The sequence below is a fragment of the Heptranchias perlo genome, chromosome 1 (genome assembly GCF_035084215.1).
Source record: "Heptranchias perlo isolate sHepPer1 chromosome 1, sHepPer1.hap1, whole genome shotgun sequence".
In the NCBI taxonomy this organism is placed as follows: Eukaryota; Metazoa; Chordata; class Chondrichthyes; order Hexanchiformes; family Hexanchidae; genus Heptranchias; species Heptranchias perlo.
In genome coordinates, this window is record NC_090325.1 from 90928664 (window position 1) to 90947629 (window position 18966).

The following is an 18966-nucleotide window of genomic DNA, read 5'->3' on the forward strand; positions in this document are numbered from 1 at the left end:
CACATCAAGAAATTGTGTACCCCCAGCCTGTGATTTTCTGCCCAGTAATTTTTAGAAGCAGAAAATGTACCCTTAAATGCTTTAAGGCAGGAACAAGAAGACAGAAACCATCTGATGATAGGTTCCCCACCACCACTTTCCCTGAGGGCACAAAAGGGGCTGTGGGTCAGTTGGAGGTGGCTGACAGGTGAGAACATGGTGAGAGCTTGGGGCTTAATGGTTCAAAAAAGGGGCCAAATGCAGTTGGGTCCCATTCTGCTGCCCTCCCCTCGCACACAAGGCTGCTAGACCCTGCTTCGCACCCCATTACTGCCAAATCCCAGCAAACTCCAATAATGTCAAACTCAAGTCTCCTAAATGTCCCAAAACCCCCTTCTCAGTCCGGATGGACCCCTGTATGCCCCTCCCCTGAATTGCAGCCCCATCCCCAGATGCTGGGTATCCCCCGCCTCCACTGCTCATGAACGCCTCGGCCACATTTCCATTGCTCCCTGACCCTATGACCTCCCTCCCCAATGCCAAGATCCCAGGATCACCCTCCCAGATCCTAGGCCCTATCCCAGTGTTTCTAGAACCTCCCTCGAGTGTCCTGGAATCCTTGGGCACCTCTCCCACCCCCCTGTTCTCCTAGACCTTGAGATCTTTCCTTCAAAATACTGTGAGATCCCATGACCCAAATCTAGTTGTGTATGATGCCAAGCCCTCAGTCCCAGGGCTGCCTCTAATGCTGTTCAGTGGCTCTGAAAATGCTACTTGGCATTAAGATTCCTGGTCGTATAAAACGGTCATCTCACCATGAGCAACACCACAGAAAAATTTCCACACACACACGCGCAACTGAACTTATCTTAGGGTTAACTCAAACGTGCAAAATGCACAAACCTTGACAAAAAAAGTACTCTCAACAGGAACTTATTAAAATTATTCCATTGACAAAAGTCATAGTTAGAAACTGGTTTGGACTTTTGAGTTTTTATGCACTTAATAAAATATTTATTTGTTGTATGGCAGTGTTTTAACACCACAGCTAATGCAGCCAATGTTTAAAGGATACTAGTAACTGGATAGGAGTTGACAAAGATCAATGAGAAAAGGAGATAGTGGCAGCTGTCCTCTAGCAGGGCCTGACTCAGAAAAGCACGGCTCAACTGGAAGTGAGGTAAGCGTTGGTGTAATCGAAGTGCACTGGTAAGGGCATTTGCCAGCAAGGCACGTTGGTAAAAATTGGCAGCCTCGTACAATCTGTAAAAACAAAGGATCAAATTTCAATAAATATTTTTTTTAATATAGTACCATTGCCCATTTCATACATTGAAGAAAAAGTTCAAGACTAAATTAGTTTATGCATTTTTTTTTAAAAGGAAAACCCTAGGGTTTTTTTTCACCTCATATTCCATTTCCTGAAGGCAGTGACTTATCATAAGTACAGTACCACAGGTACTAATGACCAATACTGGGTACAGTTCCATGGGCACTGACAGCTGTAGTACCTTGTACCTCTTCATGGGAGTCTAAACTTGGGTGGTAGGGGCCATGTTAGTTGAGTCCCATGCCGTTCTCATCATATATCCATACACGTACACTTTCCATCAGGAATCACGGAATAATACTCAGGAATGGGAACTCTTGCTGATTCTTTACCCTCCTTAACCCAGGGATGCTGTGGCCAAAGGAATTGAAAAGCAAAGAAGTTATGTTAAACTTGTATAGAATCTTGGTTAGACCACATTTGGATTATTGTGCACAGTTCTGGTCTCCAAGTTTTAGAAAGGATAAAGAGTCATTGGAGAGGGTGCAAAAAATATTCACAAGGATGATATCCTTATCAGGAAAGGCTGAACAGGCTGGAGCACTTTTCTCTAGAAAAGAGAAGGCAGAAGGGTGACCTGATAGAGGTCTTTACGATAATGATAGGGCAGATATAGAAAAAATGTTTCCACTTGTGGGGGAGTCCAAAACTAGCAGTCATGAATATAAAACAGTTGCTAATAAATCCAATAAGGAATTCAGGAGAAACGACTTTACCCAGAGTGGTAAGAATGTGGAATGCGCTGCCACAAGGAGTAGTAGAGGCAAATAGCATAGATGCATTTAAGGGAAAGTTAGATAACAACATGAGGGAGAAAGGAATAGAAAGGTATCCTGATAGGGTTGGGAGGGAGGAGCCTCGTGTGGAGCATAAACACCGGCATAGACCAGTTGGGCCGAATGGCCCGTTTTTGTGCTGTAGTTTCGATGTAACTCGAGGTAGTGCCCCTATCATCAAACCGAATAAGATTAGCTAACTCACTAGAGACAGTGATTGAACCGGGAACCTTCTGGGTCTTTGTTGCTCAAAACCATATCACATAAGGGACGTAGGATTTTATTTCCTAATATCTCAACAAAATTGTTACTAAGTTGCAAACATTCAACCCTCAATTATAATGCTCCATGTGAAAATTATTTGTTTAGAATTAAGAAAATAAGCACCAAAAGCTTTGACAGATTGACAAACAGCACTAGTACTTACGTATCACCCAAATTACAAACCTCCATCTTGCATACCAGAAAAACTGGAAAATTATGTCTGCTAACAATTGTAAAAGGAAGAGACCGATTGGGATTACATTTTTTTTCTCTCCAGAAAATGATAACTCCCTTGCTGAAATACAGTTCCATGAGCAGCAACCACTCAATGGCACTTTATCCTTGTGTTAATTTTTGATGTCTGAGCCTTGACAGGTGACTGTTGATATGTGATGCAACCATTCCAATGCTCTCCTGGCCAGCCTCCTGCCACTGTAAACTTGAGCCCAACAAAACTCTGTTGCCCGTATCCAAACTCGCGGCAAGCCCATTCATCCCTGTGCTCGCCGACCTACATTGGTTCCCGGACCAGCAACGTGTCAATTTTAAAAATTCTCATCCTTGTTTTCAAACCCCTCCATGACCACGCTCCTCCCTATCTCTGTAACCTCCTCCAGGCCTACAATCCTCTGAGATTTCTGTGCTCCTCCAATTCTGGCCTCTTGCGCATCCCTGATTTTAATCGCTCCACCATTGGCAGCCATGCCTTCAGCTGCCTAGGCCCCAAGTCCTAAAATTCCCTTCCTAAACCTCTGCGCCCCTTTACCTCTCTCTCTCTTCCTTTAAGACACTCCTTAAAAGGTTTTGACACGCCTCCTGTGAAGCGCCTTATCAGACAGAATTTGACACGAGCCACCTTATGTGGCTCGTGTCAAATTCTGTCTGATAAGGCGCTTCACAGGAGCGTTGAGACGTTTTACTACGTTAAAGGCGCTATATAAATGCAAGTTTTGTTGTTCAGTAGAAGTCTGGTTAATTTTTCCTAAACTTCCTGGTCTATGACTCATTAATTAAGCACCTATTTTGCATTTAAATAAAAGTAGTGCTGTAAACTGAATTAAGCAGCGCAAATGCATCTGTAGATGCTACGACAAACATATGAAGCGTTTTTTACTGGCACCTCTGGAGGCGGCAGTGGCTTGGTTATAACAACAAAATCTTGCATTTATATAGCACCTTTAACGCAGCAAAACATCCCAAGGCTTTTCACAGGAGCGTTATCAAACAAAATTTGACACCAGGCCACAAAGACATATTAGGAATGGTGACCAAAAGCTTGAATAAACATGAATGAAGATCCAGCAGTCAAAAATAAAGTTAGGAATGGCAACTTTCTAATAGCTGTATATGCACAAACCTGCATATATGCTTGTTGGTTTCCACGACCTTGAACTGACTTCTGCAGTACAAATACTATATTTGCTTTCTCCCTACTCTCCATTTCCCTTCCCCCTAAACAATTAATATTCTTCTGCTGACCATACTTGTCTTATTCATAGGAAATTATGAAAGCATGGAAAAAGAAAAGGCCATTCAGTTTAGCAAGCCTAATGCTGCCACAATTTACTTATTGGGCTACTCTACCCATTTAATCTCCTGACTAAGTTCTCACACTTTCTGATCCCAGGGATAGTGAAGCAAATCTCTAGATTATATATAGCAAACACCATCAAAAACAAATTCCTCACCAGATATCATGAATAAAAAACCTGAGCTAGGTGTTCAGAGGGGTTTGGGTGTACAGTAAGCAATTAGGAAGGCAAATGGTATGTTGACCTTTATTGCAAGGGAGTTGGAGTACAAGAGTAAGAAGTCTTGCTACAATTGAGCAGGGCTTTGGTGAGACCACAGCTGGAGTACTGTGTGCAGTTTTGGTCTCCTTACCTAGGGAAGGATATACTTGCCTTAGAGGCAGTGCAACAAAGGTTCACCAGATTGATTCTTGGGATGAGGGGATTGTCCGGAGGAGAGATTGAGTAAAATCGGCCTATATTCTCTGGAGTTTAGAAGAACGAGAGGGGATCTCATTGAAACATATAAGATTATGAGGGGGCTTGACAGGGTAGATGCTGAGAGGCTGTTTCACATGGCTGGAGAGTCTAGAACTAGGGGGCAGAGTCTCTTGGATAAGGGGTCAGCCATTTAGGACTGAGATGAGGAGGAATTTGTTCACTCAGAGGGTTGTGAATCTTTGGAATTCTCTACCCCAGAGGGCTGTGGATGCTCAGTCGTTGAGTATATTCAAGGCGGAGATAGATAGATTTTTGGACTCTAAGGAAATCAAGGAATATGGGGATTGGGCAGGAAAGTGGAGTTTAGGTCGAAGATCAGCCATGATCTGATTGAATGGCGGAGCAGGCTCGAGGGGCCATATGACCTACTTCTGCTCCTATTTCTTATGTTCTAGCCAATGTATAACTACATACAAGATAACATACATGATGCAATTTGTTTCAAGGCAATAACACATCAAGGGGTTACAGTGACATTCTTAGCTGAGAAAACAAAGTATGGTGTAATGTGTCAAAATCATCTCAATCCCAAAATGTACTAGTGCCTAATAACAATCTAAAGTGCATTATTATGAATATACAAACTTAATGATGCATTACTATTTACCATTTTTAAATGCTGGCAGTATTTCTGTCCTCAGTGTTAATGTCAACTCAACTAATTTAACAAATGACACTTACCCCATGAAAGGAAATATAAAGAGGATGGAACAGTACACTGTGAAGAGCCGGGAAAGCCACATGGCAGCCTCCAGTTTGTTAGCCATCATGAATTGCTAAAAAAAAAAACAGATTTGTAAATGCATTGTGGACTAATCAACAGAATCTCCGATTCTTAGCCGAAACAATGTTGAACATGGGACATCAGACAGGGTGCCAAAAGCAGAGCTCAATTGGACTACTGGCTATTTCTCTACATTGTGAGTCAAAACAGAAAACTTGTCCATCTCCAATTCATTGGCTCACAATGCCAAAACCTCAGTGACAAATGTTAATCCCCAGCAAACATCAAATATATACTAATCCAAAAATACCATTAGGCCGGTCAAGAATGACATATTAGCTAACTTCTGAAAAAACCCTTGCATTAGGTGAGGTAGTGTCTAATCAGGTCAACAGAAACCACTTGCAATATTAGGTAGGTATGCACATCTACCAAATCACTGATTTCAATTCATTTGATTCAAGTACTATACTTCCACCTGCTAATGAATTATGGATCAATGGCACGCTTGCTGAAAAATGTTGCATAAAGCTGCAACTCCATCCTAAACAGTTTCTATAATACAGCGGTATTTTTCATCAGAATGTACAATAGAATGGAACAGATCCAACAGCATCTGTAAAGACAAGAGATGGTTAATGTTTCAAGTGTATACACCTTAGTCAGAACTGGCCATACACTAAACTATCTTTTCACTTTACAGATGCAGACAGAGATTTATTCAGTAACTGATCTTTTCTCTTAACAATAAGAACTTGCATTTATATAGCGTCTTTAATGTAGTAAAACATCCCAAGGCGCGTAGTTGCTAATGGATCTGCTATGTATTTCAAGCATTTTCTGTTTTGCAAACTCAAACACCAGTTTGAACTAAATCTAGTTCTGCTCCACTCCACATGTATATGGTTCTCAGAATGGCTCAACCAACTGTATTTAGGAACGTAGGGCAGTAATTTTAAAAAAATCAGATTCAAAAGTACACAACGGTCCATGGAGAAATTATTCTAGAGAAGCAAACAATCATATCTTAAAAGGACACTTTCCTTTGTAAGATCTGATGAAATTTAGAACTCTCTACAAGCTTTTGATTGAGACTGGTTTGGATTTATGAATTCAAAGCGTACATGAGCCTGAATAAATGTACCCTTTAAACTGAAATTCCATTAGTACATCCACATCCTGTAGCATATATTAGGATAGGTGACAGGCTTCAATCACATTATTTTTAGTATAGTTCTTTGACTGGGTCCTTAAACAAATACATTATACAAAACAAAATAGTGTGAGCATTAAATCACACTGAAGTAGCCAATAAACGTAAACAATGACTATCTTGTTTGTTTCTGCTGAGCCTGTAGATTCTAATAACTACAGAAAAGGGAGGACAAATAAACTAGAGGCAACAGAAATAAAGTCAGACACATCTGTATAAAGAAAAATGAAATGAAAAAGATGGATGAAACAATGCTCTTTTAAAAAGAAAAGCCCAATTCTAGTCATATTCTACCCCGTTTCTGGATGAAAGTAGGGAATGGAAAAGAAATTCCATCATGTATGTCAAACTGCTGGAATACTCTTACCATTGTGTTTCACAGAAGCAAAATAACAGAAGGAAGGCTGACATAACAACTTGAAAAGGTGAAAAAGCTCAAAGTACTACCATAAATAAGGTGGCAAATAATAATAAACTCTAAAGATGGGTAATACTTGTAAGTGTTAAAAGTCAGTTACAGAGACATAAGGGGGAAATTTTAACCCCCCAGGACGGATGGGAGAGGGCTTAAACTAAGACCCCAACCCACCGCAAATAAAGCTACTTCTGGTTTAACTGGAGCGGGCGAGTAACCTGTTTGAGAGGTGGGTTGGTAATTATAATACGTTAATGAGGCTGTGCCTCAGAGTTTAGTAGCCATTTGAATTTAACGGCTGCAGGCTGGGTTTCCCTAGTCTCGCGAAACCTGGCAGTTAGAGGGAGGCGAGAACTACTAGATGCATCAGGTAAATGCTTTTCCAGCATTGCTTGTGGGCCCGGAGGAGCAGAAGTGCTTCCCCATGGCCCCCAAGCTAACCTGTCGTGATCTCTCACCCCTGCGATCCGATGTCTCCCTACCACGTGATCTCTTCCTTCCTCCTTCCCTCCTCTCCGGTCCCCGGCTGTGGCCTTCCCGCCCCCGGCGGCCAGCCAGCCTCTCAATCTGGCCAGCTGCCGGGCGGGAAACAGAAAAAAAACCTCAAATGAGGTCCTGCCGTTCAATTCGGCAGGACCTCCACCTATCCCATATTTCCAGGTTTCCCGGCTGCACTCCCTCCCCGTAAATATCTGTCTGTGATTACAGGTGAAAGATTAATGATCGGAAGAACCAAAGAAAAAAAGACAGATACTGGTAAAGCACTAGTGAATTATTTCAATTTCAAAGTAGAGGACAATCTTGTGGACACAGGTAGAAACATTATGAGAAACTGACAAACACTGTGAAACTGACAAGCCCTGCTTATTCTCAATCATAAACAATTTTACAACACCAAGTTATAGTCCAGCAATTTTATTTTAAATTCACAAGCTTTCGGAGGCTTCCTCCTTCATCAGGTGAACGATGTGAAAATCAAGCAGTATATATTTCTTCCTGAAACTAGATAGCCAACCATGATCATATTCCAGTTATAGACCATATCACCTCCTCAGTGTGGATTTTAATGCAGTTATAATACACATGGAAGTCAGTATGTGATTTGGATTCTCACTAGTTGAATAGTCCAGTTAACTGAATCCTTCACTCAGATTAAACTCTTGCACTTTGAAAGCTGATTGCTGGTTTCCCAGACATGCACACAATTGATGTTTGTATGTTGAGACATACTTTAATATGCAAGCACAAACACAGCATAGGCTAATCTCCTTTATCGTTGCTCACATTTGAGTCAGAGAATTCTCCATTTTCTAACAATAGGGGTGTTGTGAACAAAGTGCAATAGGGAAAGTATTAGAGTAAATGCAAGACTTACAAGAATTGTGCATCCTACGGAGGTATTTTATAATATACATTAAAAGATGCCATGTGGCATTGTGCACAGGTAGTTCAGACCTGCACTGGTTTAAAATGATTTATCTGCATACCGGTTAGAAACATTATGCGATTACTCACTCATTAGTCTTTTGGGTGAGGAATTAGATCTACATACTAATGAAATGATCAAATGAAGTGCTTGAATAAATGAATTAATTAAATAAATTGTGGGAAAGTAACAAACTAAGAATGAAGCAGAAATCAAACCTCTACAGAAATGAGTTGCCAAGGTTTTTTTTCCAATAAATAAATTTAAATGTGGATTTAAAGTAATGGAAATTAGAAAAGGAAGAAACAGGTGGGGAATTGGGTGAAATCAATGAAATTAAAGCAGGCTTATTACCTTCTTATGGGGAGAGGGTTTCAATGAACTTGGGTGAATTAACATTTTGGCTGGAGTGGGATTTTAAATGAAATATAGCATTATTTAAATAAACGGACATTTGTTACCTTGCCGTAGGTGAATTCTGGCAATAAGTTCAGGTTCACGAATTGAGAGGTATTAGAGAGAATGCAGTGAAATAAATCAAATAAATTGGAGCACTGAAGTAGGCAATAGATAAAAAGACGTCTTGCAGAAGAGAAGAAACTTGGTAACGAATTAATAATTAAGTAAACTTGGGAGTGGGGTGGAGAAGAGGAGGATTGGGATGGGGGAGGGGGAGGAGGCAGAAAGAGATACTTTTCCATGTACACTTTTTGCTATCCACAACTTTCTTTTGGACAACTGCATTGATATCTTGGCTCTGATGAAAACTAGGCTCACCGGTGGCAACACCTTACCCCTTACTGAACCCTCCCCACCTGGAGATATGACCCAAACCACTGAAGTGGCAGTGTGGCCCTTATCATCAAATCACATCTTGAATTCTCCCCCTACTCCTCTGACATCTTCTCACTTTGTTGCACCCCTCTCACCTCCTTTATAATCCTCGTTCTCTACCACGACCCAAGCTCCATCCCAAGTTTCACCCAGAGTTAATCTCTCTCCTTTAGCCTCTGCACTGAGCAACTCCTCATCCTTGGTGATGTCAACCTCCACCTCAACTCGCCTCGCTCTCTCTCCTCTGATTTCATTGCTCTCCTGTCCTCCCTTAACCTTTCCCTTCATATAAGCTGTCTTACCCATATTCACATCCACCCCATCAAACTTGCCATCTCACATGGCCTTTCTATTCCTATCATCTTAAATTACAGAGGCAAGTCCATCTCTAGCCACTTCCTTGTATCCTTCACACCCACATCCCCCTACCCTTTTCAAACCCCACTTCCTTCAGCCATCTGTCGCTGGAAAAGACTCTCCCCCAAGGCACTTACAACAGCATTTTCAAATACCCAACTGCCTAGCCTTTCGCCTTCCATTCATCACTATACTTCAGCCATATTCAATCTGCTCAACCACTCCCCCACCTCCAACTTTGATGCTCTTGTCCCTAATAAACCTTTACTGTCTCCTAGCATGACCATTGCCCCTGGTTTGATCCCCATCTCCATTCTCATTCCCTCAAATCCAAGTGGCAGACTTGAGGGTACCTGGCACACAACTGATTTAGCCATCCATTACCAGTTCTGGCTGGATCAAATCAAGCAGTATTGGGCCTCACTCTCCTCTGCCAAAACCGATCATGACTCCAGGATCATCCCGGAGAGGAAAGATAACCCCGGTTTCTTTTCTCCACCCTCACAATGAGCAACTAATGCAAGCTTGTCACTAAGATGGAGACAGCGTCAGCCATGGCTCAGTGGTAGCACTCTCGCATTCTACCACGTCGTGGATTCAAGTCCCATTCCAGAGACTTGAACATATAATCCAGGCTGATAGTACTGAGAGTGGTGCACTGTGCCGAAGTGCCAGAGGTGACATCTTTCGGATGAGACATTAAACCGAGGCCCCATCTGCCCTCTCAGGTGAACGCAACATCATCCACAAACATGGGTCAGCTTCCACGTGTATGCTGATGGCACCCAGCTCTACCTCTCCGCACTTTTCTCAACACCTCCACTGTCAGACGGTTTGTTTGACATCCAGTCTTGGATGGGCCACAACTCTGTCCAGTTAAGCACTGGGAAGACCTGAAGCTATCGTCTTTGGCCCCCTCCAGAAACTCCATACACTCACCTTCGATTCCAAACCCCTCTCCGACAACTGCTTCAGATAGAACCAGACTGTTTGCAACCTGTGCCCTGTTCGATCCTGAGCTGAGGTTCCGACCCCACATCCTCATTATCACAAAGACCGCCTATCTCCGCCTCAGCCGATTTGCTGCTAAAGCTTCCATCCACGCCTTTGCCACCTCCACGCTCTGTAAACTTCAGTTCATCCAAAACTCTGCTGCATGCTCCCTATCCTGCACTAATCCCCACACACCCAACACTCTTATCACTGCTGACCTACATAGGCTTCCAGTCATCCAATGCCTCCAATTTAAAAATTCTGATCCTCGTGCTTAAATCCATAAGACCATAAGAGATAGGAGCAGGAGCAGGCCATTCGGCCCCTCGAGCCTGCTCCGCCATTCAATGAGATCATGGTTGATCTGATTTTTACCTCAACTCCACTTTCCCGCCTTTTCCCCATAACCTTTGACTCCCTTGCTGATCAAAAATTTGTCTAACTCAGCCTTGAATGTATTCAATGACTCAGCCTCCGCAGCTTTTTGGAGTAAAGAATTCTAAAGATTCACAACCCTCTGGGAGAAGAAATTCCTCCTCATTTCCATCTTAAACGGGCGATCCCTTATTCTGAGACTATGCCCCCTAGTTTTAGATTCCCCCATGAGGGGTAACATCATCTCAGCACCTACCTATCGAGTCCCCTCAGAATCTTGTATGTTTCAATAAGGTCTCCTCTCATTCTTCTAAACTCCAATGAGTATAGACCCAACCTGTTCAATCTTTCCTCATGAGACAACCCTTCCATACCCAGAATGAACCTAGTGAAACTTCTCTGAACTGCCTCCAATGCAAGTATGTCCTTCCTTAATTAAGGGCACCAGAACTGTACGCAGTACTCCAGGTGTGGTCTCACCAGCACCCTGTACAGTTGTAGCATGACTTCCCTCCTTTTATACTCCATTCCCCTAGAAATAAAGGCCAAATTCCATTTGCCTTCCAGATTACCTGCTGCACCTGTATGTTGACTTTTTGTGATTCATGTGGTAGGACACCCAGGTCCCTCTGTACTGTAGCATTTTGTAGTATTTCTCCATTTAAATAATATTTTGCTTTTTTATTTTTCCTCCCAAAGTGGATGACTTCACATTTTCCCACATTATATTCCATCTGCCAAATTTTTGCCCATTCGCTTAACCTGTCAATATCCCTTTGCAGACACTTTGTGTCCTCATCGCAACTTTCTTTTCCACCTATCTTCGTATCATCAGCAAATTTGGCCACAAGACATTCCGTTCCTCCATTCAAGTCATTGATATATATTGTAAATAGTTGAGGTCCCAGCACTGAGCCCAGCGGAACCCCACTAGTTACAGATTGCCATTTTGAAAATGACCCTTTTATCCCGACTCTTTGTTTTCTGTTAGTTAGCCAATCCTCTATCCATACCAGTATATTACCCCCAACACCATGAGCTCTTATCTTGTGCAGTAATCTTTTATGTGGCACCTTATCGAATGCCTTTTGGAAATCCAAATATACTGCATCCATTGGTTCCCCTTTATCCACCCTGCATGTTACTTCCTCAAAGAACTCCAATAAATTTGTCAGACACGATTTCCCCTTCATAAAACCATGTTGACTCTCCTTGATTGTATTATGAGTCTCCAAATGTCCAGCTACTACTTCCTTAATAATGGATTCTAGCATTTTCCCAATGACAGATGTTAGGCTAACCAGTCTATAGTTTCATGGCCTTTCCCCACCTCATCTCTGTAACCTCCTCCGGCCTTAAAACTCTCCACTGTTCAGACTCTGACCTTTTGTGCATCACCCACCTTTCATTGCCGTATCTTCAGCTGTCACGGCTGGAATTCCCTCCCTAAACTCCTCTGCCTCTCCTCCTCTAAAACCTCCTTAAAGCCCACCTCATTGACAAAGCTTTTGGTTACCCTTCGTAATATCTTCTTCTTTGGCTCAGCATCCATTTTTGTCTCATTTTGCCTCTGTGAAGCACCTTTGAATGTTTTCCTACAGTAAAAGCGCTATATAAATGCAAACTGTTGCTCTGCCATTCAGTGAAATTGTAAGGGGGTTCCATGCTAACATAAATGCTGACTTTAAGAGCAATAATAGTTACGGTGCTGAGCTAGGAACTAATGTTGCATGACAGATCTTTAAACATTAAAAATCCAATCATTGCCCCATTTACAGGCATGATAGCTACTGCAGGTAAATGACACTTTTAAAACAAGGCTTTCCATTGATAAAGCCAGACACAGAAGTTTTCAATGTATTTTGAGATGAAATGTTACGACCCACTCAGAATTTTTGATATATAATAGATAGATAGATGTGATGGAAACTAAACTGGATAAAAGTAATAGCTTGCAGTAAAAGCATGGACTCTGAGGAAAGCACCTCTCCTGAGACAGGCTTTGATTATGCAACTCCTAGCCTCATGCAGTGGCACAGTCCTCTGTGTGCTGTTCGGCACCCAAACCTTGACAGCCTGGAATTATACTCCAGGCTGCATACAGGAGGAATGTGAAACTAATTACTAAAGGGTGCTTCACTGCTCTGGCTATAAAGCGCTCAGGAACCAGACTGTCTTTGTCATTGTCAAGTTATGCTTCAGCTTTTTTACTGATGTAAAGTGACAATAATCACCAAAAATATTAGCAAAAAGGTAGCACTATTTTAAAAAAATCATTCTTGGGACGTGGGTATCGCTGGCAAGGCTGGCATTTATTGCCCAGCCCCAAATTAGTCTGTAGGTGATGGTGCATCTGGACCAGGCAAGCTTTTTACGGCACTGCTCAGCTGATAAAATTCAGGAAGCAGTCAAGATTTTTAGTCCCAAAGAATGTAAATTTCATCTAGTGGTTCTAGAGTGCAACACAACAGACACCGATACTGATACTGAAGAGTGGGTTGCTCTCATTCCTGTTCAGTTTGGGACAAGGGACTAGTTGGGAGAAATTATTTTTGGCTGAAACAGTTGAATCATGCAATAAAGATTATTCCAGAGATTAGAGGGGAATACATAAATTTATGCACATGCAAGAACGAACAAGCAAATATGCATCTTTTTATATTTTTTTTTAAAAAGTGGTCATCAAGGTGAGGGATGTTAATGCTGGGGAATGGAACTCTTCCTATTTCAGGCACCGCCAAGTCAGGTATAGCAGAGCCAGTTGTAAGATATAGCTCCCTCAACTTTGTCTGAATGACATACATCAACCCCATCCTTAGAAGGGCACCCCCAACTGCACCATATTTGTTCCATTTCCTACACTCGCCAACTTGTGGCCTCTCTGAATGAGATTGCCAATTAGTGCTGAATTAGGGACAGTTTTGTGCTGTTGGCTCATGTGCACTAGGAACTGGATTGAGACTGCACAATGAGTTTGAGCATAGGACAGAGAAGACTTTCATCCCATCAGTCTGGGCTGGATTTGAAGAGAAGGCGAAAGGTTGTCATTTTCACTGTAGTGAGCTGCTTCTCTTCCAACACGTATTTACAACTGACTCTTCAAACTGGGAAGTGGAGGAGGGTGGTGCTGGACAATGGGAGAAGTGAAGTAGATAATGGACTCTGCGAGTAGAGTAGGTGGATTAGAGATGTGGGTTGTTGCGGGGTGTGGTACTATGAGAATGACCATGCATGTTAGATTGATGGAGGGGGTATGGGACATGTGAGCATTTGGGGTGGATCCCAGGATATAGGTGGTAGAAAAGGGGGGGGGGGGTCACAGGACGTGGAAGTAGTTAGGGGAGATGTGAAATTTAGGGACTTAAAAAAAACCAGAAGTAAAACTTAAAAATTGAGTGCAATTACATTCTGTGAAGAAAACTGGCCAACAGTTGAAAAAAAATAAACACAGTTCCCAGCTCATGGCCAGGAACCTGCAGGGAAAGTTAATCGAAGATACATTACGGAAGTAGGATGCCCTATGAATTCCCTTATTTACTTTCTAAAACATACTAAATAACTTGGTAATGTTAACTGTCAAGTAAAGCAGTAAGGATAACTTAAGTTACAATAGCCCCAGAAAAAAAAAAGAACTTGATCAGCTGCAAATGAAAAAAAAAATTCCCACATATCCACATTATCAGTTCCTTCAGCCCAGTCACCATTTAGGTACTGCCGCTGATGCCTCAGGGCTTATGAGCATATATTCCAGTAACATACACGTGTTGAATGTGGCTTGATGTTTCAGCCATGCAAAAACATGCAGAGTAGGAGAATCCATGGAGAGGGTGTTGGGAGACCACCTATACAGGCTTGCAATGTTAAAATTGGAATTTATTTGTTCCCAAAACCCCGTTCAAGTCAGCACCATGTATAATGAGCAAAACAGGAGATGAAGTGAGATGGGGGCACACAGTGAATACTTTTAAGGATGTTCAGTCATTTAATCTTTCTGGGAAGCTATGGTGGACGTCTCCAAGGAGTGTAAAATATAAAGTTAGCCAGATTTTGCAGCCGAATCTTTTGGAGCCAGTACATTAAACTTTAAAATTGATAAGAAAGAATAATGCTTGATTTATTACTAGGAGTACAGATTTCTAAAATTCATTCTTGGGATAGGGGTTTCGCTAGCAAAGCCCTGGCTACCCTGGTTTGATACAACTAGATAGCTTGCTAGGCTCCTTCAGAGGGCAATTAAGAGTCAACCTTGTTGCTATGGGACTAAAATCAAATATAGGCCAGAGTGGGTAAGAACGGCCGGTTTCCTTCCCTAAAGGATATTAGTGAACCAGTTGGGTTTTTACAGCAATCAGACAGCTTTCGTGGTCACTTTTACTGATACCGGCTTTATTTTCCAGATTTTTTTTAAAAAACTGAATTTAAATTCTCAAACTGCCATGGTGGGATTTGAGTTCATGTTCTCTGGATTATTAGTCCAGGCCTCTGGATACTAGTCCAGTAACATAGCCACTACATGACCATATCCCGATTGTGGTGTAGGGTATGAAAAATTAATGGGTCTGCATTGAAAAAACTGGAAACTGTGTTACTGGATATAGCTCAGGTGCTCAAACTAATATGGGAAGGTCTTTGATAAGACAAAACTCAGAGTGGCTAGGAATACACTTAGTTTGCTGCAAAAGAACTATAGGAGGCAAAAGAATTTGTGAAAGATAAAAGGGTAGACAAATTCATGGTGGACACCCAGTTGTGACAGAGTATTCTGCTGTACTCACCAAGATACCACCCTGAGGGCCATTTCTAGTTGCATCGGCCATATCTGGAAGAAAAACAAAATCTTAGTTAAATCTAATATATACATTAACTGGCCATTCATCTCATTGCCATCTGTGGGATGTTGCCAGTACAGAATGGTTACCACATTTTCCTACACAGCAGCCAAAGCACTCATGATTCATCAAAGAGGCTACATATAAATGCGAGTATCTGATCTTTTGATATACAGTTTACTCCTGATAGTTTGAAGTTTTTTGTATGAATTATCCAATAATTTGAATTAAGCAATGTAAATAGCACAGCAAATTAGAGTTAAAAATATAATTAGCAGATAATCTGAATTAGGCATTCATTCACTGTACATCCTATTCTCATTATAAAACCACCAGTTCCAGCAGCCCCTCAATTGTATACACCAGTAGCAGATCTTCCTTTTTACCCCATCTCCTCCTAGTTACCTTTTATGCTAGGTTGAAGGGTATTCACCATTGTACACACCTTGTTTGAAGCACAAAATAGGATTGGTTCCCTAGGGCAATGAAGCTCCAGTGTTTACAATTCAAGAATGAAAGCTGTTCTTTGTTTTATTCCTTAGGGGTTGACATCCAAATTACAATGTGTCAACTGAATACTCCTGTAGGGATTGCTCTAATTACATAACTATTCCTAACAGTGTACAGATTAATGGAGCAGTATAGATTTCACTATTAACCAAGTGGCGGTAAAAAAAGTGTTAGAGCATTAAGGTATATAATGAGTTTTTAAATCATTTTTGAAAAATCCGTAGCTCTATGAGGTCAGCATGTGAAACAGTTTTGCAAAACAGAAACTTCACAAGATCACATCAGCTGACACTAAATCTGTTGTCATTTCTCCAAGTAATGTTCTGAAAGCTTTCTAGACATAGCTTAGCCCACATCATTGAATGTTTCCCCAGAAATCTCATTGTAAAAATTAGAATTCTTTGATTTGGTTTTGTGGAGATTGCCTTACAATCATTATTTGCAAGTAGATACTAGCCTTTCCTTAAAAGAATATTCAGTACACTGTCACTAAAAGGCCCAGCTTGTTCTCATTCCATTTTCAACCAATACACAAGATAACTGCCCAAACAAAGCAATTCTGTAAAGCAGGAAGCGAACAGGTTGCAGCGTACATATAATGGTTACACATCCTGCCTCAATGACAAAGCAGTCAATTTTTAAAAACTTTTTACACTACAATGTAAAATTAAATAATTTGTATGTTACTGAAGCAGAAAATACATGAAGAGGGTCTGTGGGATATAATTTATATTCTACAGATGGGTTGACCTAACAACAAGGGTTATGGGCAGTATCACACATAATTATGAATTATGTTGGATATCAAACTTTAATACTTTCTTTGTCATCTGGATATTTTTTGGGCAAGATTCCCTCCCCCCAATCATTTATTCCTCATTTTTGTCTGCTTGGCCTGACACTTTACAGATGAGAAGACAGGTGAACAACAACAACTTTTATTTATAAGAGCACCTTTAATGTAGTAAAATGTCCCAAGGCCCTTCACAGGAGCGATCAAACAAATTTGACACTGAGCCACATAAGGAGATATTACGACAGGTGACCAAAAGCTTGGTCAAACAGGTAGGTTTTAAGGAGCTTCTTAAAAAGGTAGAGAGGTTTAGGGAGAGAATTCCAGAGCTTAGGGCCTAGGCAGCCGAAAGCACAGCCGCCAATAGTGCCGCAATTAAAATCAGGGATGTGCAAGAGGCAAGATGTGCAAGCTGCAAAGCGTACTATGCAGCACATAACCAGAAGGTGTCCCCTCTAATCTTCCCTTCGCCCTGCTGGGATATGCCAGTTTCCACTTGGCACCCCAACACCAAGTAGCTCAGGTTTGGAACAGAGCAGAGCGTGACCCAAATCAGCATCTATTCCTACTCAGTTAGCAACTTTGCTGTCCCCTTTTAGTATATATTCTAATGACACCACATATTACCTAAGCATGAGATATAAATGTTACTATTAAACAAACTATATAATTATGCTGATTATATGTTGAGTCTTATGATATTACAAAATAATTTCATTTTTGCACTTTTCAATTATTTTCCTTCTCCGTGAGATACAAAAAAGGAACAATGACATCAGCATTTGTACAAATTACACTTCTGGGAAATGAAACTAACAACCAGAATGTATCACATTCCAAACATTACACATCAATGCATTAAACAGCCTCTTCTGTTCATGCAAAAAGACCATGGTTGATGATGGTTTGTGGGTCTTCCACACTTGTCAGTGCAACACACTAAGTGCATATTTAGGCATACACTCAAACGGACATTTAACTCATTTACAGGGCATGAGATGTAAAGCAGAACATATACAAAGTGGAACTTTATACTTTCCAATCTTGCAGACCACAAAATTCAATCAGGAGAAAACAAGCAAATAAAAAAACCCATAAAACACAAATAAGACAGAAACCCAGGGTCTCAGGGTCTGCATATAGCCCACAGGCTATAGTCTGTGCACCCCCAAACTTGGGTGGTCAAGCTTCTCCTTAAAAAATCACTTGACAGCTGGTCAATTTTACCATCACTGGACACGTGGGTCTTCTCAGCAGAAATATCGGGGCATGAGGTACTATTCCCTCCCCACACAAAGTAACTGCCCGGCCCAGCTGTGCAGCGCGGTGCCGAGGTGGAGCTGCAAAGGCCCGTGACAGGTTCTGGTGCTGAGTGCCCTCTCCCAGTAAAATGGCAGAGAATGAGTGGGGCCTACGCCCGCGCCCGCTCTCTCCCTCTCCCTCTCTCCCACAAATGGCGCCGCCCCGGACCGGCGGCTCCTCTCGGATCCCTGGAACTGCTCTAGAATGTTCCATACTCGTTACCCTAGCAACCCGCCCACCGGCTGCTGCTGCTCGGCCGACAGGAGTCCTACCTGGAAGATGCACACCGATAGTGAGGGGCGGGATGGGGAGATGGTGGAGGAGGGAGGCCTCGCACTGAGCACACGGCCGCTTTACTCGTGCTGCCCAAACGCCGGCTCCACGATTAGCTTGTTCTTCCCAGTGCAACCGGAAACTCCTCAGCTCTCTTCCGCCTCCCAAATCTCGCGTATAGACTTCCGCTAACGAAAGGGTGTTTCATCGAGGGAGGAGGAGGTGGGTAAGTAAGGGGGGAGAGAGAGAGGGAGAGGTGGATGGGGGACGACGACGACGAGGACGGGGATGGGGTGGGCAGGATAGGAGGAGGAGGAGGAGGGATGGGGTGGGCAGGATAGGAGGAGGAGGAGGAGGAGGAGGGATGGGGTGGGCAGGATAGGAGGAGGGATGGGGTGGGCAGGATAGGAGGAGGGATGGGGTGGGCAGGATAGGAGGAGGGATGGGGTGGGCAGGATAGGAGGAGGGATGGGGTGGGCAGGATAGGAGGAGGGATGGGGTGGGCAGGATAGGAGGAGGGATGGGGTGGGCAGGATAGGAGGAGGGATGGGGTGGGCAGGA

At 42.4% G+C, this 18966-nt stretch overlaps 1 protein-coding gene across 1 annotated transcript in view; it reads right to left on the minus strand.

The window, feature by feature from the left end:
• Window positions 1–18694, minus strand: part of tmem33 (transmembrane protein 33) — a 36889-nt gene extending 18195 nt beyond the window's left edge. Inside the window, exons 1-4 of the mRNA XM_067998846.1 lie at window positions 18405–18694; window positions 15474–15517; window positions 5043–5137; window positions 1055–1242 (exon numbers count right to left, since the gene is read on the minus strand). Of these exons, the coding sequence (XP_067854947.1) occupies window positions 1055–1242; window positions 5043–5137; window positions 15474–15515 (325 nt within the window). The 5' untranslated portion in view covers window positions 15516–15517; window positions 18405–18694. The remainder of the gene's footprint in view (window positions 1–1054; window positions 1243–5042; window positions 5138–15473; window positions 15518–18404) is intronic.
• Between the last annotated feature and the right edge of the window lie 272 nt (window positions 18695–18966).